A 25,254-nucleotide genomic window follows, 5' to 3' on the forward strand; every position below is an offset into this window, starting at 1 on the left:
TGACATGACCCGTAAGGTGCTGCCGCAAGTCAGCCAAAATAAGCACTAAAATGCAGCAGAGGGTATGTAAAACTCGCCCCAGGCAGTAAAATTTCACTCTGATATGAAAAATAACACATCAAATTAAAGGTAAATGAACAAATTTATTTCTAAAATTTATTTCAAAATTTTCAAATGGTCCAAAATTGAAAAATAAACTCATTTTTCTCTTATATGCAAATCTTCTTGATTCAAACTTGCTAAACAAGGAAGGTCGGAAGTGCCGTATAACCTTTAGATATCAATGTAACCGGTCAATAAGCTGACAACAATTTCCCAATTCTTGTATCACATGGGTCACTTTTGCAGATAATACAAATTCCCCTGCGCCAGTTCTGGCACGTGTCATTCCTCAGTCATTCTTGTACAGTGTATGTATTTTGGTATAATCTGTTACTTTATATTCAGCTGCACCCATTTGATTTTTTAAAAAACCTACGAAAATCAGTTTTTGTAACTGAAACTTATTAACATAAAACATTGAAAATGTGTGTATCGACAAGGGAGATGAAGCATTTTTTAAAAATGTGCTTGCTTTCAAGGTCAAAATCATCAGAAGTCACACAAACACTACCATAATTCACTCTTCAATAGCTAGTACATGAAGGGGGGGGGGGAGTTGTATATTGGATGTTTTTTTAGAGGACAGCAAATTATCCAAAAAAAGAATCCACGAAGATGTTCTAAAACATGTTTATTAATCTTCATCAGTACTTTTCTAAAATGAAGACCTCTGCACATGCATTGAAAACATAATCAGAGTTTCTGCAAGACAGTTTTTTTAAATACTCGTGTTTCAGTTAAAAAGAATATTTTGGCAAAGAACTTTCACCATTTTCTAAAAATATCCATCTAGCTTTCCCTTGTACTTGACATAATTCTTACAATCCTTCTTTCAAATGGGAATGAAAAAAAAGCTGCTTTAATACTGTGATCATACTCCGTCGGTAAAACTTCTGAAACCAAATACCTGAGTGTAACGAACTGTGCATGCTGCCACATTTATCATGAAAGTCAGATATTCCACTACAAATAATAATGTGTATTCAATGTCTTTTTTTATTTTCATTCATTAATAATAGCTTCAAACATATTTTGTTTCTGCAATCACAAGTTACAGTAGGCTATATGAAGTTGACTATTTATATTTTCTTGGTGAGTAAAAAAAAAAAAAAAACTTGATATTATGCACAGCTGTCCAAACATGTCCAAATCAGTTGTGCAATATCTAAGCCTGTACTTGGTATAAACTTAAGACCATGACAAGCCTCACTAAAGTAAATGCAGCAACGCCAAATGAATTCCAAGAAAAGTGTAATCAGTTCACCCTAACTGATCTTATTCTGGTTGAAGTACAATGCATGTCAGCAGCTCATGTCCATATTTGCATATTTGTAAATCTCTCCACGTATCCTTCAACAAACCGTCTAACAATCCATACCAACAACTTTTTTAAAATGTTTTTTTTAAATGAAGAGTTTAATATGGCAGTGATGTTGAGAAGAATTCCTCACTGTTATTTCACTTTTTGCCAAGGTTTTTTATCGACCCCTCTATGTTCTGGGAGGTGTTTAAAATGACACTTGTTTCCATAGTGACAACCAGTTGTACGCCAGAAGTAACACTCATCTCCATTCACTGGACCAGTTGTTTTAAGCTGCTCAAGGGTAGGTCTGAAAAATGAACAAAAAGATATTGTGAATCTATGGAAAATATGAAAGAATTATCTATCTTTTAGTTTTCAGTTATCTTTCACTTACTGATGCCTTAAAAATACATGTGAAAACAAAGGCACTGCTGAAGTTTTGTCTACAAATGGCCTGAATGTAAAAATCTCTACAAAATCATCTTCAGTGACTGAAAATCAGATACTTAAAATAGTCTTTTGCTTATGTTTTGAGACATAGCCATCTTTTTAATCCTTACTTTGATATTCCTCCTCCTCCTCCTGATGCATTTTTCTTGAGCAGTATGTTTGTATTGGTGATGGGATTATCAGGAAACTTAATCAGAAGTCTTTGACCAGCACATTCAAAGCCCTTAATAAAGAATAAAAGGATATTTCATTTTATTTTGAACAAACAATATTATTAAGATTGATCACTTTCAAAACTTGGTTTATTCTTACTCTCACATAAGAATGAACAGGAAAACATATATTTCCCTTATTCCAAATTCCACTTTTCTTTAAAGAAATCGTGCACTAAACTCTTTGTAATGAAAATTAGACAAACATCAATTTTTTTCATATTCATAAACCAAGTTCAGAAATTTGTTGTCAGGTTCTTTAAAACAAGAATTTCAATTTTTAAACCTAAAGCCATACTGATTAGTATCACCTTCATATTGGTTAGACCTTATGAAAAATTATGTACAAATATATATTAAGAAGATGGGCCAAAGATGAAATATATATGTAAAATGCAAGTAAAAAAACATTTAACATCTATTCAATAATTTCCAAATTAGTCTTAAAATTACACAAAAAGTATCATATCATGTAAATCAATTAAAAGAACATTAATCAGTCTTGCAGCATTTGCTGGCTGACCTGAAGGCCGTGCATTGCTTTGCCTGCAGACTCTTTATTTTTGAAGTTCACAAAAGCACAATATTTTTCAGGCAAGAGACGGACACTGGCAACAGAACCATACCTGAAATTCAAAATGTAACTTAAAATTAGCCATTAAAATATAAGCATTCCATATCATAGTCCCGTCCAATACTTTTTCCTCCTAAGGTGGTTTGTATAATGACACAGTGACAATGAAAGAGGCAGACACAAGGTAAAAGCAAGGTTTTTTAAAGCTGCACACAAGCTAGTAAAAAGACATGAGATAATTCCCACTGGGACTCTCATCAGCGGAAGCACAAAGAGAGCGCATATAAAGACAAGCAGTAAAGCTGTCAATTTTTTCAGCTTTGTAGAAATTGATGCAAGGAGAGGCAATAAAAGGTAATGATGAAGCTTTCATTTCACTGTGTCATGGCACAAACCCCTTCCAGGTAATTTTTTTTCTGACCTGCATCCCATTCATTGCCTTGCTGGCCATCACAGGGGTTTTAAAGTTGATAAAGGCGCAGTACTTTCCAGGCAACATTCGCATATTTGTAATGGTACCAAATCTGAAAGCATTGGGGGAAACAACAGGGTGACGTTTTATTTATAATCATTGCTGAATCAAACTGACAACAGATTTATCTGATTTGCTGTAATTGTTATACTCTTAATCACGGGGTTTTAGCAACCCTACCATAGTACTTGATTGTTTCTATTCTGCCTGAGAGATCATACTCACTTAGAAAACAGCTGGGTTAGCTTCTTTTCAGTGACTTCTGGCAGTACATTTCCTACCCAAAGTGCTGTTAGACCTTCTGGGTTGCAGGGACTGAAATTCATACAAATAGTCATATTTATTCAATCATTTATTTATTTACTACTACAACATTTCATGTTTCATGATCTCTGCAACTAAAAACAAATAACAGATAATACACACTACTCTACAATTGCTTTCAAATACATATCAAATCTAAATTAAGTGTTCAGTTTCTTCTCAACACTTACTCCATTTTCACATCAGATCCTATTTGTGGTTGTATATTATTTTTGAGTATGACGGGTGGCACCCTAGCAGGAGCTGGCTGGACATGGATGTTGTAATCATCTTCATCAGAAACATACACTTCTCCTTCTAATGTGGTTTCAGGGACTGAAAATAACATTTTAACAATGGACTTATATTCAATACGAGAGGAGTTGTTCCACTGTTTGAAATTTTACAATCAAGCAGACCACTATAACAGGCCTAACAAGATCCTTCAATCCTTTGTGAATAGGAGAACTACACATAATTTATTTTTTTCAAAATCTTTCATAACATTAAATTCCATGATAGCTTTTATTTTCATATGGATATATTATTTTGTTTTGCAACACAAGTAAACTTACCTGCTGCTTTTCCGACTCCTGCTAACAAGGAATCCAATGCTGCTTGGACTGTGCCATGCTGCCTGATGGCGTTCTCAGCCTGTTGGCGCGAAAACCCCATTTCCTATTCAAAACACATCAAATCATCTTTCATAAGCAATATTCTGTTGCTGTAAGACATTTTTTACATGTTCAATAGTCTTAAATGGAACAATCAAGGCAATTTAGAATAGCATTGTCACAGCAATGAAGGAAAATCTTACCGTCAGCTGGTATGTCCGAACTCGTAACAGTTCTTGCATGGCATCTTCACAATGCCTGTCTAGTTTTAAAACTTGCATAAAAGCCTGTTCTGCATCAGCATAAAGCTAAGGGAATAAGAAATTTACTTTGTTTCATTTTATACCATAAGTTTATCATTTTATACTATACAACTTTTAAATGTTTACTCTTCTCCAGACCTTAATACACTCGAAATGGTACAAGTAACAACTGGCATAATTTCAGAAAAATAAATTTACTTAGATTTATACAGTGGTAGGTATGCAGATGGAGTAAATATTTCCAAAATAAATTCACTTACTTTTAGACCAGCTAAAGCTCTCCCTTTTCTAAAGAATCCTTTTGCCCAATCTATGGCTAAATGTATTGCTTTATCTGCATCTCTTAAAGCTCTGGATAATAAATTAAACACAAAAACTTGATTCATAATCAGTGATAATAATCTGGATAATCAATAATGACATGTTACACTTCATTCATCTGCCATTTGTGCAAGAAAAAAAAATCACATAAGTTGATATCCAAGCGAAAGATATAATTAGAAAATAAATATATATATATAATTCTTTTTTATTCTCAAAGAAAAACATTAAGTAATTTTCATCAAGATATTAACTTACTTTTCATATTGTTGTAGCCTATCAAAACAGTAAGATCTGTTGCCAAAAAACCTGTAAAACAATACAAATAAAATATAATATTTTCTTATTTCAATGTTTTGTAATATTTACTAAAAAGCATCTTGCTTTTAAAATATATCAAATTGATAAAAATTTATCCTTATTATGAGAAAACTAATAAAACTTTGTTCATCTTGAGAAGAGAAGACTATGAAAAGACTAATAAAACTTTGTTCATCTTGATTTTCCACAGCAAGTAAATAAATTTATACATATTGAGACAGTAATTTGAGAGAATGAAAAATGTTGAAGTTAATGTTTATAACCTAAGGAGATTCTTTAATTCCTTCCCTTCTGCCAATTTACCTTCTTATATAAGCAATGACAACAGCTATAGGCACCTCAACATGAAAATATGCATCAGATACATTTTCACCTCTGTAGAAATGTCAGAGACACTTACCTAAAATCTCTGGAATCTAATTTTATGGCCTCAGTGAAAAGATCTATGGCAGCATTGTAGTGACCCAAGTTAGCCATTTCATTTCCCCTGACTGAAAACAAACAATAGAGTTTAAGGCATTGTTTCATAATTCACAGTGACATATTGTAAACTGAATATCTTTTAATTTACAGATTTCTGTCCATAACTTTGATTTACTTAGGCTTCAATGACACAAATCTTGTGTCAACAGCGTTGCTTACCAAACCTATCACTGCATTGTACAACAGCATACAATAAAGTTGACTTGTATAACACATTAGTAACAATACAATCAAATATGAAAACTTACTAGCAAGCTGCCGACTACGTAAAACGATAGGGTCCAGCTCTTCTGCCTGCAAAATTAATCATAACTGTAAACATGGCAGGTATATGTATTTTTTGCATTCTGACTTACATATGTAACATAAATCTATGGGAATGTAACTCTGCCATGTTACAGGGGAAGGCTTTGAACAAACTGTAATCAAACAGTTTGACAGGGATTAAGTCAAAGAATTAATATCCATGTCTGAAAATGTTCCAAAGTCATTTTTTATGTCTACATATCCTGAAAAGCTACTTATCTTCCCCAATTCATAACTTAAAGTGATAAAATCCCTCAATTAAAACTCCCAGGGTCAATATTTCTCTTTGAGTACAGGACCACATAGTGGAATAAATGACTGGCCAGTCATTGATTTAAATTTTCATTATTTTCAATTAAAATTTGAAAATTCATAAAATACCAAATTCATGTGCACGGACAGGTAGAGCACTGATTTAGAAGAGTGAAAATTGCTTTTCCACAAAGAAAAATCGAATTTGCAGGAAAATTTTGGTTAGGATACTTTCCGATTTAAGCAATAAAAGTATAAGGAAACTAAAGGGATCTCAAACATTTAACTCACCTCTTCATCTTCTTGATTCTTCCTATATTCTGGATTTTTTGGATCTTTCTTTGTTTCCTTCTTTGATTGTGTTGTAAAATTATCAATGCCTCCCTTCTTTTTCTTACTGACAACTTTTGTGAAAAATGCTGAACTAGGGTCAAATTCCTAGTGAAATGTAATTATAAGAATTTAGGTCATTCACTTATAACTTTGTTACAAAACTACTGTGCATCCATTCATCAACTTTGTTAAAACCCACACATAAATGCTGGCATTTCTTAATAAAGAACCACCCAATTAAGTCTTTTGCAATTTATTTGTTCAGCTCCCAACAAATTGCAACTTTAAAACAACACATTCAATGACTAAACAAAATTTCATTTAGATAAACATTCAACCTAAATTCTGCTAACAGAGAAGTCCTCAGAGAGTGAAAAAATACCTCTTCAGAATCTGAGTCCTGTTTATCTATTTTTCTGCCATTAGGCTTTTGTTTTTCTTGTTTTTCATCCTGATGGCTCTCATCTGATTTCTGTTTGGAAGACTTTTTCTTGGCTTCTTCTTCTTCCTTTAAACAAATGAAATCTTGTGAAAAACCCACATAATAATGACCATATAAAGACATGCCTGATTTCATTCAACAGACGTGATGTCTGCAGACAAAACTCTGATTCACTTAACTACCTTTTTAAAATTTGTTTAGCTACAGCAAGTTAAGCAAAGATCTGAATAAAATAAAAACTTATAAAGGACTTCAAATGTCAATATTACTCCAGCACTGCACTTAAATAATCATGATAACTCTCTCTCTATATATATATATGTATTTATGAACTTTTCATTTACCTTTTCCTGCTGTTCTTGGACCTGTTTTTCTATTCTTTTCCGCTCTCTTTGCCTCTGTTCAACATAAAAGGAATGGATTACTTCTATTCTCAGTATATCAAAATATTAACTCTTATAATTTTATTCAGCGCATCTAGAAATCCTCAATATAAGCCAATCCATAATTACATTAACATTAAATGATGGAAGTGAGTGGTTAAGAGTTTTGCAATACCTTTTTCTTTGCTCTCCTTTTCTCTGCTTTCCTCTTTTCTTTTTCTTCTTCTGTTATCAGTTCTTCTGCATTCTTTTCTGCTTCCTGATACACAAATAAATAAACTGATACCAAAAGAGATGATATCCAATATACCAAAGAAAATCTCTACCTCTTTCTACTATTCTAGGTGTAATTTGGTTTACTTATGTTAAAGTCACAGATAAAAGTTAACCTTGTCAGTTCTACGTGAAGGGTCTTGGGGGCAGAAATACAACACCCAAATAGGCAAATAAATCCAAAAAACTTTCATGTTATAAAAACTGAGACTCCAAGCAATTATCATCTTAATATATATATATATTTAATTTTGGTGAATGTTCAAGACTACTGAACTTTTCAATGTCTGTATTTTTGCAACTTTTTGTAACAGGGTTTACTTGCCAGCAGACAAAACGTACCTCTGGTGAAACTTTTTTCCATGTCTGTCCTGTATCTGTAATAGAAGAAAGTATGGGTTCTGAAGGATTGAATTCTATACTTCAAAAACTTTTTCTGTAGCTGTTTGTCATCTTAAATATTTTAACTTGTTACTGGCAAGTAAGGTCTCACTAAGTTCTCCTTCGAAAACCAATCCCCATATTTCCTAAGGTAGACCAAGCCCCAGTTTCACAAAAAACTAGTCAGTTTCCTGGCTTAATTGACTGGGATTTGATTTCATTGAGTGCATTTGTCCATAAAATTATTACATCTCATCTAACCATCATAATAAAAGAAAAAGACCCATTAGGACCTCTCATAACAGCAACAAAATAAATAAACAATAAATATATTAATAATAAATAATAATATTAAGTAATAATAAATTAATTATTCAAACGAGGATAAAATCCACTAACCTATCTTTTGTTTTCTTAAATCGTGTTTTGTTTTTACTTTATCTGCAAACAAGCTCAAATAATCAACATCATCTTCTAAATCACTTTCATCATCATAATCATACTCATCATCACTGGTATTGTATCCATTATAACCTGAAAATAATAAAGGGATTCAAGTCATTAAATCTTAAAATGGCATGGAGACAGGGGAATTTGGAAGAGAGGTTGTGTTGTTGTTGTTTTTTCTTTCTTTTTTTTTTTTGCAACAGCTTATATTCATGCACCAGATATCATGTAACAGTTCTACAATATCTTCCAAAACAAACACGAGAAATCATAAGAGTATAAAGGTTACACTTACTGGTAGTTCTCGCAAAGAATATTTTTTGAAACAGCTCAAACATGTCAGGCTGCAAGAGAAATGAAAAACAGATTTATTCTAGCATTCAACTGACCTGAAAATTTCAAGAGTGGATCTTAAATCCTATGTTCAGGCTTCCCTTTACTTTCATATATCATAATCACAAAATAATAAATTCAAAAACAAGAATCACTTTTCTTCAAAGCAATCTCACTCTGTGCAATACAGTAAAAGATATATCTATCTATGCCCACAATAGTTCTTAAAAATCTTACGTGGTCAAATCTGACATTGTTGACAATTTTTTTAATAAAAAAAACGGAGATCACTTTTTTTCTTCAAAGCAATCTCACTCTGTGCAATACAGTAAAAGATATATCCATCTATGCCACAATAGTTCTGAAAAAACTTACACATTCAAATCCAACAATTTTTATTAAAAAACAGAGATATATGTACTAGGCACCATGTTTGCAACAAGTCTTATTCATGTAACACCACTTAAGCTTTTTACAATTTTTTTGTGACAGTTGTAAACAAATTGACTATTACTTAAAATAATGGTCATGTAGTACTTACCAACGAAAGATCAAAGTCTGTTTTATCAGAGCTGTTTGGTACTGTTAATCTCTTAAATGCAGCACTAATGGCATTAAATTTCTGTAGGTAAAAAGAAATGTTTGCCATGTTATTGACTGGTAACAAAGAGCAATCTCAGGCAGTAATTGCTTTAAACTAGCCTCTTTCCCATAATAATGCAGAATTGAAAAAAAAATCAAATTAGGCTACAAAATACCTCCATTTATGTCAGATCCATTCCATTAATCTTAAAAACTTCAACAACTCAATGAAACCACTTAATCTTTTAAAAGGAAACAAAGTCAAGTGAAATAATGCTTTAATTTACAATCCATTTCTTATTCAAGATATTTAAAACTACTAGTAAGAGTTATATGGCAGTGCTTAAAACACTAAAAGTTAATTTACTAATAGGTATGTTACAAATGAGTTTTTATTTTAAACATACTTTGCATAAATATGAGCACCATTTTCAAAAAAATTTACAATTAAACAATATTTTGATGTCTTCACCATCTAAAAACCAATTTGATTGCACTCTCTTACTTGGACTGATTTGTCGGAATTTTGATGTTTATCCGGGTGCCACTTCAGAGCAAGCCTTTTGTAACTGGTTAGCACAGAATCTTCATCTGCACCTAAGTATATCAAGACAAGAACAAATAATACAATTGAATGGAAAATGGTTCAGATAAGTTCATTAGTTTTTATACAGTTCAAAACACAACCTATCATTTCAATTTATGTGAATTTGAGATCAGATAAAATAGAATATTGACTGATGAGATCAGTCAGGTTTATGACAAATTAGATAAAAGGAAGATTATCAATCAAGACAGACAACAGATGACAACAATTTTGCAAGTTTTGACTTAATCTTGGAGGACACATATTTTGACAAGTAGTAACTTACGATAAAACAATAGCAGACTTCCACTTTACGTCAATATGATGTTTTATAGACCTCGCAAAAGTGGTACTACCTCAGCTACATCTCTGTCAATATTGCTTTACTATGGTCTTCTAAACATTATTACCAACTTCAGCGAATGTCTATAATACTATATGACATATCACCAACACACATTAGAATTAGTAATAGCAGAACAGACCCTGAAGAGCCAATGGTTTATTTTCCATATTATTTTCCATAAAACTACTAAAAAAAAAATTGGTTGTGGTAATGATGTTTATTCCTTTTTTTCATTAGTTTTAATATACCAATCACAAAAATAACAGAAAACAGCCAAATTTGAAGTCAAACACAATGCATGTAGGGTTTGAGGCTGGCACCACTTCATACAACCCATAACTAACCTCAGTAATCAAACCTAATATTATCATAAAGTTACTTACTAAATACATATACGCTTACACAGTTATTGATATTAAGATATTCATTTCAACTACTTTGTTTTTTTACACACTTAAATTTAACTTTTTACATAAAACATTAAAACAGCCAAAAATGTCCTGCTTCCATTTTACATTTAAAAACAAAAATATATGGACTGGTAGTAGTAATTAATAGCATTTAAACAGGTTATTTTTTTCATATAGAATGGAAAAGCTATATATTAAACCCAGAAAACGAAAATCACTGCAACCCCCATCTCCCTTAAAACCTAACCAAAAAAATACAGAAAATCCATGTATAACTCTGTCTCTACCAAGTGATAACAGTAATTTATCCTTTGGCCAAAATCATGGAGACTCAAATATCAGCGTGAATTTACAATGAGATTCCATAAAATATTTAGTTCGGTAACAGGCATCTCATTGTCAACCAGCAAACAACGATAAATAGTTTACTGAATGATAGTAGTACAAACTACAAACCTAAGTGTTTTGAACTCTCGCCAAATAATTTTGATAAGTTTTTGAAAATATCTGTCCGATATACTTACCCACGGGTAACTCAAGAATTTCAAAAGCTGTTGCTTTTGTGAGCCTCATGATTAGATATTCAACCGTAAATCCACAAAAATAACAGTAGTTTACTCAATTTGTACTGCCAATGTGCAGTCCGCCATATTTGATTTCATCTCGAATGAGGTCACGTGACAAGAAGAACAGGCGGCAACAGTCAAACACGCGTGAAATTTCGATAATTCTCTTGTTGTGTAGTTTTTGTGCAGGTGCTTCTCAAAGTCGTTTTCTATTTCTGTTTTTAATCTCAAGTGTTTTTATCAGGTTTAAAAAGAAAATCAGGTGCCTTTTTTAATATAATTTTTTTAATTTGTGCTGCATTTTAAGATACATATGATACTTACAAATGAATATAGAGAAGACCACATACAACTTCACAAGTTAGCAGACGACACGACACACTTAGGGCTGATTAACCATTCCTTCTGTGTTCCTTAAAGGATGAATATTCAACAATATAAAAGGCAAGAAAAGGGATACCTTATGTCAGGAATGTAAGCAACATAGGTTACCGTTATATTCCATATAAATTGTAAATTATGACAATCATTTATAATAAAGTTATAACTTTTCAACTCATGTCAAGATTTAGCACGAAAACTCTTGCGTGACCTGTTGACGATTCTGATATGTACTGGCCGCTGTGCATGAATTTTCGTGCTAGTCAGGATTTAGATTTATGATTTTAAAAACAAGTTTTATCAAATCGCGAAGCATACGTTTAAAATTTACATTTTAATCCCCTTCACAGGTAACAAAGATAATTGTAGGATTTATTATAATTACTATGAAATCAGAATTATAATGCTTATTATATTATACTGATTACTTTATTCACTTCAGGTGGTCAAATATGGTAAATGTAAATTCTAGGAAGAATTGCATCCCAATATTCAAACTGAAGACACAACAACGAAAGAGAGAATATATGAAATTGGCTCTTCTTGTAGACCTTAAAAATTGTGATAAAAGGCTGGGAAATAATAAAGATGAGAAAGGTGTTGACTATTTTAATATTGTAAAATGAAATATAAATAATTACTTTCAAGATCCATGATATATTTAATTTGCATTATATTCATATACTATTAGTGTATAGCAATTATGTCATTTAAACCATGTGGATCATTCTGATTGGCATAGAAGGAACAGTCTTTTTTAAGTTAAAAAAATGAAATTTGCCTGTATATGTATAATATATGTGAAGTAATTTTGGCTTTTTTTTTTTTTTACATTTTCAGCCTTGCTCTTTCCTGATGACATTAATACAAGCTTTAACCAAGGCTTATTGTCAGTGAATACCACCTTCAAATGGAAAAAAGGCAAGTTGCCAAAGTCCTTAAAAACTGGACAGACCAACCTAGACTATTTAAATATTTTCAAATAATAATATTCTTTGTTTATTTAAAGGTAAGCAGATATTCTTATTACATACAAAATTTGTGATAACGTCACTGTCAGATTTCCCATTATTTCAAAAGAAAGGACATTTGATCAGTGTTTCCTAATTGTAAATAAAATATTTTTTATTATCTTTTTATTTATTGATTTGTAATTACAGAGCAGATAATTGAAGAAGTTGCAAGTAGAAATCAAATGCTAACAGAAAATGAAAGGGCGCCTTGCAACAAAATAATCAGCAGTCTGGAAGAGGATGCTGAGCTTGCAGATGTGGCCATGCTCATTTCACAGCAAATTCGTGAAAATAAAGGGCAATGACATCTGAGCGTATTAGACTGGCTACTGAAAAATGGCTCATTCAGCATGCAAGAACAAGCTATTTTCATGTGAAGATGAAAAAAAAAAGGAAAAAATGTCTTCAGAGATAAAGATGGTGCAATTTCCCAGATTCATCACCTTTTTGTCACAAAATGCCATCTGCACTTTAAAACATTTTGGCATCATCACCCAGATTCAGTTCTTTGTAATGTGACAGTAGTCATGTTATTTGCAGAGTCAAAGATATACTGTTCCTCCTGAAAATAGGTATCATTACGAGCTTTCTGCTGGCACTGTCTAAAGAGAAAGGTTATTGCGGGACTAATAACAATGGAGAACAAAAACAAGTTGTAGCTCCTTTTATACCAAGGAGTTGGTAGGATGGCTGCCACTATCATTTCCAAGCACTAAAAACACCATTAAAAGTACAGAGTTTATTAGATTTATTATTATTACTATTATCATATTTTTGTGTAACTTTGTTTTACAAAATATTTCAGTTGAGGTTGTTTTATGTGAATGTTTGAAAAGCTAAGTAACTTGTTAACCGAGGCCATTAGAGCAGATTACCTGAGATATGGTAATATTTTACAAATGCAAAATAAAGTGTTATAGTCACTGGATATGAAAAAAAAATTAGAAAGGCCATATTTTAAATATTTAAGAAAATAAGTATTTACAATACTTACAATTTACAATACACCATTAAGAAGGTGATATGCCTGAGAAAACTAAAATGTTCTAAATTATAATAAAATTTTATATCATGCACCAAAGCTATTGATGGAGAGATATGGCAGAACCTGGTTAGGGAAATGTGCTCTGAAACCTTAAAAAGATAACAACTGTTTGTTTTAGCCAAAAAATGAATTTTCCTGAGGTTAACGACAATTTTCCCATCCTTACCAATGGTGAATCTATTTCTACATTCAAATGATCAATTTTCAAATAAAAGTTAGTCCCTGTTTTTTTTGTTTTTTTTTTCTAAAAGGCAAGCACAGATTTCAGAATAATTGCTATAACTTTTTTTGTGGTAAAATAAAATGTATTATATTTCTATGAGTTGTTTACATTCTATTTATTGTGTAATATAATTTCATATGAAGAGTTGTTATCCCTTTAATTTTAGTGGAAAGAAAAAATGAAATAAACATAGAGCGAGAGAGGAAAGGTCAGGAAGAAAATCCAAATCAGTTTTAATGAAATTTTTACTTTGAGGATTTTGCAAATATGCATAAAAATTCAACAAAACAATACATTTTTCTACAATGAATATATTTTCATGGGAAGAAAAGCTTCATTTACAATGATAAAATTGAGATCAAAATTTGTAATCAATACATCTAAAATTCTATCTAAAATACTTATTCTAAAGATGTATTGCTAAGTTCAACTTTAGCTGTTGTTAATAAATTACATACATGTGTTTTAATTGTAGAGAACTTCTATTATGGCGTCCTAAGTCTTTAGTTTTCAATATGCTAATATTTGAAGCACCTTACATCACTGAACCTTGTCTACTGGCTCAGCCTATTCATACAAAGTGTCAAATTTATTGTGCAAAAGGTTTCATGAGAAATACACATCTAAGAGACAATTACTAAAAATCACTGCTAGCTGATCAGAGCTGTGCAATTATATTTACACCCACTTGTATAATACTAAAAACAAAACTAACTACAGGGTTTCCTTGTATATTGCATTGAGATATTTCAGTTTATATTTCCAATTTTTTGGCTTTAAGGGCCAGTTCTTGAGATAAGAGACAAAATAAAGTTTTTCAACAGATTTTTCGAGGTCTTCACCAATTTTCCAGTTTTAACAACCATCAACAAGTTGATCTACCAGCCCATTATCATTTACGGAAATGCCATTTCACTGCTATTTTCTATTGAACAGATAGATTTTTTTTTAAATTTCACTTCCAGCACTTAGATTCAGGGTAATAATCTTGTTACTAAGAAAGGACATAAATGAGGCAGTAGTGAAAAACCAGATTAAATCTGGCACTCTCCAAAATTTACTTCTACTTCACAAACATGTTTAAAGTCAAGTGTACCATCAATTCATTACTGCATAGTTCCTGACTCAATGCTGCCATTATCAAATGTTAGAAAAATGTAAAATAAAAGTTAAAAAAATTCATGTGCAGAGATGCTATATAACATTCTTCAATTTAACAATTAATACAATAAAATCAATAAGCAATCTTTTATATTAATGTGTTCATGACACAATTAAAAACAAGCCAAAGAAATGACATCACATCTATCATAAAAAGGAAGTATATTGCATAGTAGATATTATCAGTTCTTATAATATATATACTTGAATGTTATTATAAATTACAATTCCAAAAGTTTCCTTATGCACAAAAAACTGTTTCTAAGTTAAAAATAAAAACGCCAGAAATTTTCAATAAAACTGACCATGCACAAACACATACAAAATGTGGGCATGGTAGATAAAACGTTTCTGAATAACTTACCAAAATTCAAACTTCATCAAACCTTTTAGATTTCCTCTTCAACTGTGAGAATCCTTTTATTATTTTGCAGCAAGAAGAATCTCTTTTAAATGTCTGTTTTTATATGTTTCTTGCATATAACTGTACTATTTCATTCTGCAGACATATAGGTTAAGTTACACTGGCATTATTTCTATAGCCAAACACTCTGTGTGCTTTCGGTTAACGAACATCTCTCTTGTGCATTTTCAAATTGGGATATCTGAAATATAAATTGGAAGCGTAACACATTATATAGTTTGAACAGTAAAAAAAAACAAGTAAAAAAAAATTAAAAACATGTAAATAAACAATCACACACACACATACAATCATAATGTGGAGATGAAATATACTGTTAGATTTATTAGCAAAGTATCCATCATACACTCAAACAAAAGCTTATTCTAGATTCATAAGTGTTACGATAGAAAAATTTTTAATAAATAATTGTGAGGTCTGTTTGTTCAAATTTTAAATGAGAAATTTTAATATAAATACATCCATCAATTTATCATGGCTCAGTATCATTTCTCTGAAAAAATTCTCTTCCCAACCAATAAAAATGCCCTATTGACATTATCATGTTTTAATATGCCTATTAATTATTGCAGAACACTACGGTATCTCTTTTGTAAAAGAGCTTAAACAAAATAACACATTTGTTTTATGACCAAATGTTGAATTATATTTATCCCAGGACTTTATGTACAAATGAGGAATATGAAGAGTAAGATTATAAGAAATGCTATAAGTAAGCAGGATGAGACGGAACCAACTTTTACTCTGCAAATTGAAGGAAAAAGAAGGTTATGCCATTTATTTCAGAAGAACAAACCGAGGTCAAATTTTCTGGTTTTCCCTTGGTTATGGTGACAAAATTCAGATTTTGATCTTCATGTGAAAATCTCTATGATACATTTAATAATGTACAAACTGAATAAAGAATAATGATGAGACTGCATTCATCCACTCCCAGGTGTCAGTATATATATTATTTAGAATTCAGTATATTGCAACTTTCTGGAACATTAAAAAATGTTAACTTTTGTCTGCAGCTGAAGTAAGAATAACTTTACCTTCTTTAAAATCTTGCTAGTACTCAGAAAGTTTGATCCAAGCTTTGAAAGATGTTTATTAATTTTTTTCACGGTTTTTGAGACTCTGCAACTACTAATAACATATCAATTTCTCAGTAGAGTACTGTTAGAGAGCATCCACTATAATCTACAATATTCACGAAAAAAAAAAAAAATGCTTAGTAAAATGTTTGGAGTGGGATAAACTACAAATTTATGTTTACTTCATGAATACCAATATTAAGGAAACCAGAATAAAAAAGCTTTTAAAATCACAGAGTGAAAGGGAAAAATAAAGCTCACCAAAAGTCATTGTGATGAGGAACGTGACTGGAAGAGAAAGAGAAGAACAACATATAAAAGTAAAAATAAAAAGAAAGAAAAAAAAAAACAAAAGACCCAAATCTGAAAATGAACTAACAATAACTTAGGAATTTGATATATTAGAAAAATAAAGATGACAAGAGCTTAACATCTCTATCTCTACCAGTAAAGCAGAAAAACGGCATACAACATGCAAGATATGAAGTGAAAACCTCCATGTTGTCCAAATTAGGCCCTAAAGAAATTGATCTTCATTTGTAAATGCTTTCTCAACCATTACCTGGTCATATTTTATAAACATATGTTAGAATTTAATTATATGGAGAACTTTTTCACATTCCTTCATAATTTGACAAATTTCATAGTTTCCCCAAGTCTTATAGGATGTATCTTTATTTTTTATTTGACTATAAATTTGAACAATTACTGGAAAATGTAGGTGATTTTTTTCAATGGGCTAATCTTATTTGTTTTAGTGAAAATTTTCTAATTGTGACTAAGGTTTCTATCATAATGCAAACTACATGTGAAACAAAAACATTAAAAAAATTAATGGCATCACAAATATGCAACTCATATACTGACATTTGTAAAATATAAAATAAATTGCAAGAACCAGTTTTCTCCTATGCTTTTGATAAAAAGAAATCAATAATTATGAAAAAATTAAGTCAAGCAAAGGTGGAAAAGTATAAGCACATGCAAAGCACTTCTGATACAAAATAACATTAAATTTTTTAGACTCACACTCAAATACTAATTAATTTCATATCAATGTAAATTCAACATTCATTCGCAAGGCAGCTGCTCTTGTTTTTCTAAACAGACTAATTATATAATTATTATTGAAGTCATATAATCTTACTTTTTCTTAAAATTAAAAATCACAATTAAATTTCAAATTTAATATATTGATATAGTTTTTTTGACAAACTATAAAAACATTTGGAAGTACCATTTACATCCATTTAAATTACTTATCAACATAAAAGATTATTGGGGAGGAAAAATTCAGTTTACACTTTACCTTTTTTTGATGTTTTGAAGAAACTGTTTTGTTGATGATAGCAATCCATGAATACATATCTTCACAGGTATCACACTAAAAAATGAGAAATATTTCAACATTCTATACAGTAAAGCTATTCAAAGTTAGGTATACTCTAGAAATTAAATTCAAAAGTATTTTTCACAAGTAATGCCACTTACTTGTACATAAAAAGTTCTATTGCGGGTCACCAGTTCAAACAAGTTGTCTCTGTCTTTGTATCTATATTAAGAAAAATGTAATATTTAAATGATTTATATGATAACTGCAGTTGCAAAATCAATATGTATAAAGAACAAACAACATTCCTCAACATGCATATTTACATCATGGAATAATTTATTTATATTACCTTCGCTAAATAATATACCAAGGATGAACACAATTTTTTGAGTACATGCACTTAAAATATCTTAATTTACCTCTCAGTCTGCTTAGCTTCCTTAACATTAAGGATATCTATAGATTTGATTGGTCTTTTCCCCTACAAAAAAATGATTGAAAAAAAGGTAAAATCTAAACATAATACTGTCTAGCTCCATTCTAAACCAATAGCACACTTCTAGAAATGCTAATTTATAAACAGACAAATGAATCAGTAAGTTCATTATGAAATCTAGTCTTGAGGAAAAGTAAACATCTTTATACAAAAACAATAATATCAGTGATAATACACAAACCTGCCATTTCTCATTTTTATAATATGAAATTCTGTCTTCATCCAATACAAAAAATCTTCTTTTCCAATTTTTCACCTGAACAAAAATTGATGGAAAGGTAAATATCCTGGAATAATATCAATCATTACATATCATTTTAACTTACTAACAATCACTTGTAACAGATTAATTATTAGACATACTAGTCACTGATTTAGAAAATTCCTTACCACACCCCCTTGTTTAACACAGTATCCTTGGTGGATGGACTCCTTTTGATGAAAAATTTTGTCATCCTCATCTGAACTTGTGCTGCTTAAGTCATCTTCACTCTGCAAACATCAATTGGAAACGATAATCACAACTGCTTCACACTTATTGTGTGTGTGTGTGTGTGTGTGTGTGTGTGTGTGTGTGAGAGAGAGAGAGAGAGAGAGACAGAGAGAGAGAGTGAGAGAGTCCTACCATGACTGTCTTTTGAATGGCTCCACCAACTATCTCAGTCTTATAAGCTTGAGAATCACTAAAGCTTCTTCCTCTAGCTTCATCGAATGTTGCAGATTTTGGCACCTGAATCAAAGTTCACATAAAACAATTAAATTATAAACACATGTAAGTTGTTTCCATTTGTCTAACTTTGAAAATGCAACAAGAGACAACTTTAAACATTAAACACAATTTAACAATCAGGTTAAAAGATCAGGCATGCTATTTCCGAGGTTAATGCATGCGTAAATAAATAGCTATGTGACTAGAACAAATATGATGCCAGAATGGATCTACACTTCAATAATTAATGGAATAAGTAATCAACACATTTTGTAATTATGGCAAGTTTTCAAATGATTATGATGAAAATTAATATATTTAAACTTTGTACTTACTGTTATCTTTGATGCATCTGTTAACAGCTTTATCCATTCTTCTTCTTCCTCTTTGCTCTGTGATTTGAAAAAATGTCTTTTCCCTGCTACTGTTACAGCTTGAGAATAAGAAAGGAAAAGCAGAATACACCAGCAGTTACAAAATGACTCATCAAACATTAAAACATATGATAAACATGAAAAAAAATACTTGAACTGTAAAAACCCCTCATTAAACATTCCCAACTCTCAGTACTTACCAAAGCAGTATGGAAACTTGGGTCTTTGCTTGCTAACATCATTTACCTATAAAAACAAAAAATATTTGTCAAAACAAAAGACTGTGTGCAAAAAAGCTTTCTAGATCTACTTTATAGGACAGAGCATTAAAATGTCATCGGAATTTTACATTTAACTATGAAGGTATGGAAGTCTTCTATCAATTATGCTATATCATAATATGTAGCATTTTGAAAAGAGAGCTTCTTCTGAAAATTTCTGTCAAAGTCTATTTCTGCCAAACCACTCTGGATGGTGACTAGGTATGTAATTTTGATCTTATTTCTACACATACCTGGGATATATACTGAGTTGGTATCACACCCAGTGGATTAATGTGTGATTTCTGAAAAAGGACAATTATATTTCTTCCTGTTTGTCTGATACACTTCCTTGTAAAAACAGTATTTTAGTTAATGTTCTTTTTTTTTAAGGAAGAACATGTCCTGCAAATAATTTTTTTTAATTCGTATGTATACAATACCATATTATTACTTTATCCCAAAACAACACTTATATATATGTAAGTTCATATAATATTCAATTCTACTAATTGTCTTTTGTTTATTTTTATTTATTTATTTATTTATTTATTTATTATTATTATTATTATTATTATTATTATTATTATTATTATTATTATTTTTACCTTAGGATCCTCTGTGTAATAAGCCAATTTTTTGTCCTTCTCTAGACGGACAAAAATCTCAACAAAGTGCCCGCTGTTTTCCTTCTCTTCATACTCTAGATAGCCGCATGGCCTACCCTCCCCGTCCCAGGATAGCATGGTGGACTAGGGCATGCTAATAATAAATATTATTGAAATAAATATCAATAATACCAATTTCAGGAAAGTTATTGGGTAGAGTAACTCCAATTAACCACAAGCAAAAAGCTGATAGGATTAAAATACATTCCTGAAATAGGGAATTGCTAATTTTATAAAAACACCCTTGAATATCTAATCTAGAATGGAAATTGAAACTACTGTTCTATTCAAAACGTCTTTTTTATGTCTTCTGATGTGTGCTATATTACGTAATATAGGTGATAAAATATAGATACCATACATAGCAAATACTAGAAAACATAAAAAAAGCAGTTCTAACGCATGAAACATTGTGCTACCATCGCAACTGTGAAAGTGCAACGGTTAATATGGAGGTATAAATTTTAAATGCGGCTTTTAAGTGTAGATGGCGACTAAAAGCACGCTGTAACAGGTGCTCCAGTTGATGCAAAAGTACATATTGTCCCTAAAACATGATGCACATTAATGAGCACAACTGTTCATGAATATAGTTCATATTTACCTGTTTGATTCCCAGCAGGGGTAAAAAAGCTGAAGCTTCCGTGATTTCATCTGAGCCTCCAAACACTAAAGAGATTTGAAACAAGACAAGCTAGAACCAAACAAACCAAACCAGATTTAGTACGCCTACCGGTACGTAACACGGCATTTATAAGAAATATAGATAAGTTATTTACGTTACATAAAGATTGAAAGTAACAGTATCTTTAATCTTAAAGAAGGAAAACTTTCCAATTTCTAGAAGGATTTTGGATATCTTAATTTTGAATTAATAAGGTGAGTTGATACATATCATGACGTACCGGTATATACATGAAGTATCGAAAGTGAGTTCAAAATCCGTGTTGCGGACTATTTGGAACTTGTAGCTTGCCCCCATGCCTTTAGAATTATGATGATTTGGCGCGTGTAGATCAGCAAGCCTTGGAATTGTTGCTGAAGAAAAATCGCCATAAGTTTTTTAAAAATCAAATTAGCCCCCATCCCCCTTCCCCTTATTTTCATTCCAAGACTATGGGCCTACAGTGATTCTGCTTGTATTTAATTCTGAGACGAAAAAACGATAACTGAGCGAGTGCCACTTTACGAGAAAGAAAATTGTTATGTTATTTACATTGGGGTAATGAATGTTCATATGATTGTATTTCTTTTTCGAAAGGTTCAGTGTTTTGTGATTATAATAGTACGCACGTTAAAAATTTCGTAAAAGGATATTCTGTTGGCGTTCATCATCATTGTCCTGTAACTGTTGGTAAATTTTATGGGTAAAAATCCGTATCAATGTATTATATCGTTCTACAGGACTAAGGCAAATTCTCGCTAATATAAGGGCCTACATAAGTTGACTCATAAGTTGTCACCTCTGTCACAATTCTCGTTAATGCTAAGAGGTATCGTTATATTTGTGGCACACAGTGTGATTGGTAATTTGTTAGAGCACCAGCGTTGTTGCACTTTCAATGGCGAAATGTACCAGGGTAGTGTTTGTTGGGGCAGAACATAATCCGTGTTGTTTGATTGATGACTGCACCGTTCCAACAATAGGAGATGGGGAGGTTTTGGTCAAGGTCCTGCTGGCGACTGTGTGTGGCTCTGACCTGCACACCATATCTGGCCAACGAAAAGAGGCGACACCAAGGTAAATATCAGTGTTCTAGAGCTGATATATATATGTGAAATGGAGGGATATTTATTATGCTCCATCCATAATAAATAGGCCTGCAGACATAGATGTAGTCCTTGTAAATGGCAAGTCTTAATGGATTAGTTCGCCCAAAGCTGCTGTGAAATTAATATGATACGCGTAAAACATTTGTACACCAACAAATGATATGTTGTTAAGATGTCCCCCCAGACAGCTAAAATCACGTAAAAGCTGAAGTGATATAAAGTCCCAGGTGGTTTTATATTTGTCGCTACTGCCAAACACCTTTAATTTATGACATATCCCAAGAACCCGGTAGCTAGGCATATATGGAATTTTTATTTAACCATATTTATATAAAACACTCGTGTGACAATTGGTCGTTTATCGTCGATTCCAGTGTGCTGGGTCATGAAGCTGTCGCAGAAATAGTGACCATTAACAGAAATGCAAGTAAATTCTCCCCCGGAGATCGAGTCACCTTCACCGTGGTTGACTTTTGCGGGGAGTGTGCAAGATGCAAGGGAGGCCTTGTACAGAAATGCACGCGGTTGTTTAAGGTAAGAGATGCCGTCCGTCGTGCTTCAATAACATAGTTTCATTGCAGGTGCAAACAGGACTCCGACACGAACGGTGTGCCTTGTTGCGCTAGTCTCACATAACGGTGATGTAACTGACCTTTTGCACCATCGTTAGATAAGATTAATATATTTCACGATGGAAACTGAGGTTGCTTAATGAGGTCTTTATTGATATTTATTGCCGACGTGCTTGGTGATGCAACTGTTGTCGGCCTTTATATTTGTATTAGTTAGCCGTTGGGAAAGTAAAGGGGAAAGTTGGGAGGGGGAGTGTTACTGTGCATGGTACACAGCGTTCACCTGCTGCTTCTGTGTTTTTCTCTCATAAAGCGAATTATCGTGAAAGCAGATTTTCCCTCCACTTTTCATTTATACATTAAGGGCTTTTATTCTAGGTCCTATACCTATAATTTGTTAACAATATCCCTGTCAGCTATGGCAAAGGGGATATCAATCATTGCGTGGCATTGCTGAATTTTCGACATTGTAGATATTGACGCAATGCCTTATGCATCTGATGCAGGGTAAACCTTATAACGATCGTGTATTGCAGTATGGTCACGCACAACTTGCTGACGGGACTGGTTTTAATGGATGTTATGCTACCCACATAGTGTTAAGACCAGGAACGCACTTAGTGAAGATCCCCGATCATGTCACGGACCGTATGGCCGCCCCCATTAACTGTGCATTGGCGACAATGGTGAATGTTATGAACTCTATTCCATCGATTGGGGATAATAAAGCAAATCACGTCGCCTTGATCCAGGTGGGTTACAGTCCTTTTAACGGCGCTTAAGAGAGAATATTAATTCTAGATTTATTTATAAAGGTGCCTATCCTGCTTATCAGAGCATACTTCTTGTCTGAAGAATCGACGAGTGCACACTGCTTAATCAATACGTCATTAGCACATTTTACACGTAGGTTTTATGGTAATATTGGATAAAGTGAGGACGAGATATTCCGTAACATTTAAATTAATCAATTATTCTGATTATATAGTTTTCACTAGCCTGTGCAAAGATTCGAAAACAGGATGTTTATTTAATTTTCAGGGTGCTGGACTTTTGGGATTATACGGTTGTGCATTGCTGCGAGATCGCGGTTATCAGAAAGTCTACTGCGTCGACATCAACCGAGACAGACTGACTTTGGTACCTCTATTTGGTGGAATTCCGAACTTTATCAGTGGAAATGGTATTACGTTGCTGATGATTAGACCTAATAAACAACGCTTTAGCACTTTTTTTTTTTAGAATCGTACTGAAACCTATGAAAAGTGATGATATTTGGACAGACATCTCTTATGTTTTGGTTGATTTTTGAAAAAATATTCGCTTTAAAATGAATAAAAAAGCATCTTTTTCGAGAATGAATGTTGATAGAACCAGTATATTAATCTTATGCTGGTACAAGACTTAATTAAGAATTCCCATTATAGAGTTGACAATCGACATAGACCCTGATTCCGTCGACACCGTCATCGAAGTGTGCGGCTCCCCAAATGTTATACAGCAAGGAATTTCTCTACTTAGACCAGGAGGTACTTATTTGATGGTGGGCATGGTGCACCCAAACTCCAAGCTCAATTTAACGGGGGAGCAAATCATAAGGAAGTGTTTGACAATAAAAGGTATTTGTGCTGCTTATTACTGAAACAGATTATGAACAATCCCCAATCTTGTACCAAACATAGCATTTATATATTAATAATATATTTAATTTCTAGGTTTTTTTTACATATAGTAAATCTGTCCGTAAAGGTATACTTTTAATGTTTAAAATTTAACATTTTTACAGGCATACATAATTATGGACCGGCTGATTTGGAGCAGGCCGTAGAATTTATATCTCGGACTGCAAACAAGTACCCGTTTGAGCGCCTCGTGGGCGGAGAAGAATATAGTCTTCGGGACATAACGGACGCTATAAAAGAGGCAGAACTAAGGAAATATCTTCGGGTAGCTGTGAAACCATGATTGAAGTTTGATACCACACTTGAGTGAAAAAGTATCGTTATTACACGATATGTGGCACAATCTTGCAGAGGCATTCAACCTACAATGGAAGTAAATGTGACCATTTTGGCCTCAGACATTTTGATTTTAAAACCAGAAATGTGTGTTCGCTTTTTGCTTACATTTTGATTCTAGATGTTGAAAAATGTTGGCTCAGATGTAGTACAACACGGATGGACGCAATTGTATCAGGCACCAAAAATGAAGAACGTAATATTTTGCACGTAAAACGATATTTCGGAAAACACTCCTTTCCCTGTCTTTGATGTATGTGATAAGAATAAAAAACTAGGCCAGATAACGATTCAAGTTATGAAAAGATCATACTGTAACAGAATCGAGGTTCAAAATTGGGCCATTTCACCTTACCTTATACACGGTACTTGCGTTGTATACAACCACATGTATACAGTAAAATCACGGAGTTAAAGACAACAAGTTTACTTTTTTACATCATACAAAATGATATAATGACCGATGTTAACTGAGTTTGTTTTTAAAAAAAGATCTTTTCATCGCCAAAAACTTTATTGCTCATGTTGCACCCTTCCATGCTCGTGGTAGTCATTACACCCACACCAACAGTATCTTTTAATTCTTAGCATTTGAAACCTTACAACATGAACTTAATTAACTAAAACATGAACTAAATGGTTCTGTTGGGCTTGAGATATGAAACTG

The 25,254-nt window shown here is 32.2% G+C and overlaps 4 protein-coding genes across 8 annotated transcripts; 2 read left to right on the top strand and 2 right to left on the bottom strand.

Moving 5' to 3' along the window:
* Window positions 1-718: 718 nt before the first annotated feature.
* LOC106165708 (uncharacterized) lies at window positions 719-11,198 on the bottom strand. 2 transcript variants are annotated; one of them, XM_013544024.2, is made up of 21 exons: window positions 11,017-11,198; window positions 9,656-9,747; window positions 9,110-9,190; window positions 8,531-8,579; window positions 8,188-8,322; window positions 7,750-7,784; window positions 7,310-7,393; window positions 7,096-7,149; window positions 6,692-6,817; window positions 6,268-6,414; window positions 5,667-5,712; window positions 5,336-5,426; window positions 4,873-4,923; window positions 4,554-4,644; window positions 4,234-4,338; window positions 3,992-4,094; window positions 3,608-3,752; window positions 3,339-3,428; window positions 2,591-2,693; window positions 1,966-2,078; window positions 719-1,712 (listed from the first exon to the last, which is right to left on the bottom strand). In XM_013544024.2, exons 1-21 carry the CDS (start codon window positions 11,063-11,065, stop codon window positions 1,556-1,558), a joined length of 1,947 nt encoding a protein of 648 aa, XP_013399478.1. In that variant the 5' UTR covers window positions 11,066-11,198; the 3' UTR covers window positions 719-1,555. The 2 variants fall into 2 exon arrangements, with proteins under 2 accessions (XP_013399478.1, XP_013399477.1); XM_013544023.2 differs by lacking the exon at window positions 2,591-2,693 and adding an exon at window positions 3,063-3,165.
* Window positions 11,199-11,223: 25 nt separating this feature from the next.
* LOC106165707 (uncharacterized) lies at window positions 11,224-14,532 on the top strand. Of its 2 annotated transcripts, none has more exons than XM_087017238.1 (4): window positions 11,224-11,320; window positions 11,882-12,036; window positions 12,280-12,360; window positions 12,600-14,532. In XM_087017238.1, exons 2-4 carry the CDS (start codon window positions 11,892-11,894, stop codon window positions 12,755-12,757), a joined length of 384 nt encoding a protein of 127 aa, XP_086873364.1. In that variant the 5' UTR covers window positions 11,224-11,320; window positions 11,882-11,891; the 3' UTR covers window positions 12,758-14,532. The 2 variants fall into 2 exon arrangements, with proteins under 2 accessions (XP_086873364.1, XP_086873355.1); XM_087017229.1 differs by lacking the exon at window positions 11,224-11,320 and adding an exon at window positions 11,346-11,532.
* Window positions 14,012-20,899, bottom strand: LOC106165701 (pleckstrin homology domain-containing family A member 1). 3 transcript variants are annotated; one of them, XM_013544014.3, is made up of 13 exons: window positions 20,829-20,899; window positions 20,165-20,318; window positions 19,811-19,861; window positions 19,497-19,542; window positions 19,258-19,355; window positions 18,839-18,943; window positions 18,604-18,705; window positions 18,395-18,469; window positions 18,137-18,198; window positions 17,876-17,936; window positions 17,694-17,768; window positions 16,646-16,672; window positions 14,012-15,486 (listed from the first exon to the last, which is right to left on the bottom strand). In XM_013544014.3, the coding sequence occupies exons 2-12, from the start codon at window positions 20,300-20,302 to the stop codon at window positions 16,652-16,654; spliced, it is 834 nt and encodes a 277-aa protein (XP_013399468.2). In that variant the 5' UTR covers window positions 20,303-20,318; window positions 20,829-20,899; the 3' UTR covers window positions 14,012-15,486; window positions 16,646-16,651. The 3 variants fall into 3 exon arrangements, with proteins under 3 accessions (XP_013399468.2, XP_013399466.2, XP_086873346.1); XM_013544012.3 differs by lacking the exon at window positions 16,646-16,672; XM_087017220.1 differs by lacking the exons at window positions 16,646-16,672; window positions 19,811-19,861.
* Window positions 20,900-21,687: 788 nt separating this feature from the next.
* On the top strand, window positions 21,688-24,874 carry LOC106165700 (uncharacterized). Its single transcript, XM_013544011.3, has 6 exons — window positions 21,688-21,965; window positions 22,372-22,531; window positions 23,106-23,321; window positions 23,611-23,752; window positions 23,997-24,188; window positions 24,356-24,874. Exons 1-6 carry the CDS (start codon window positions 21,787-21,789, stop codon window positions 24,532-24,534), a joined length of 1,068 nt encoding a protein of 355 aa, XP_013399465.2. The 5' UTR covers window positions 21,688-21,786; the 3' UTR covers window positions 24,535-24,874.
* Window positions 24,875-25,254: the final 380 nt, after the last annotated feature.

The sequence above is a fragment of the Lingula anatina genome, chromosome 1, assembly GCF_051362555.1.
Source record: "Lingula anatina isolate TDL-2025a chromosome 1, LinAna3.0, whole genome shotgun sequence".
NCBI classification, from domain to species: Eukaryota; Metazoa; Brachiopoda; class Lingulata; order Lingulida; family Lingulidae; genus Lingula; species Lingula anatina.

Bases quoted from the DNA above. Each gene is read 5' to 3' on its own strand.
- LOC106165707 (XM_087017229.1), top strand. From the start codon at position 11,480: ATGAATATTCAACAATATAAAAGGCAAGAAAAGGGATACCTTATGTCA. The intron at 11,533-11,881 runs GTAAGCAACATA...TATTCACTTCAG, and splicing joins GGATACCTTATGTCAGGAAT to GTGGTCAAATATGGTAAATG. The intron at 12,037-12,279 runs GTGTTGACTATT...TTACATTTTCAG, and splicing joins AAATAATAAAGATGAGAAAG to CCTTGCTCTTTCCTGATGAC.
- LOC106165700 (XM_013544011.3), top strand. From the start codon at position 21,787: ATGGCGAAATGTACCAGGGTAGTGTTTGTTGGGGCAGAACATAATCCG. The intron at 22,532-23,105 runs GTAAGAGATGCC...CGTGTATTGCAG, and splicing joins AATGCACGCGGTTGTTTAAG to TATGGTCACGCACAACTTGC. The intron at 23,322-23,610 runs GTGGGTTACAGT...TTTAATTTTCAG, and splicing joins ATCACGTCGCCTTGATCCAG to GGTGCTGGACTTTTGGGATT.
- LOC106165708 (XM_013544024.2), bottom strand. From the start codon at position 11,065: ATGAGGCTCACAAAAGCAACAGCTTTTGAAATTCTTGAGTTACCCGTG. The intron at 7,394-7,749 runs GTACGTTTTGTC...TTTGTGTATCAG, and splicing joins GGAAAAAAGTTTCACCAGAG to GAAGCAGAAAAGAATGCAGA. The intron at 7,150-7,309 runs GTATTGCAAAAC...TATGTTGAACAG, and splicing joins AAAGGAGAGCAAAGAAAAAG to AGGCAAAGAGAGCGGAAAAG.
- LOC106165701 (XM_013544012.3), bottom strand. From the start codon at position 20,302: ATGCTATCCTGGGACGGGGAGGGTAGGCCATGCGGCTATCTAGAGTAT. The intron at 17,769-17,875 runs GTAAGTGGCATT...CTCATTTTTTAG, and splicing joins ATAGAACTTTTTATGTACAA to TGTGATACCTGTGAAGATAT. The intron at 15,487-17,693 runs GTAAAGTGTAAA...TTTATATTTCAG, and splicing joins CTTCAAAACATCAAAAAAAG to ATATCCCAATTTGAAAATGC.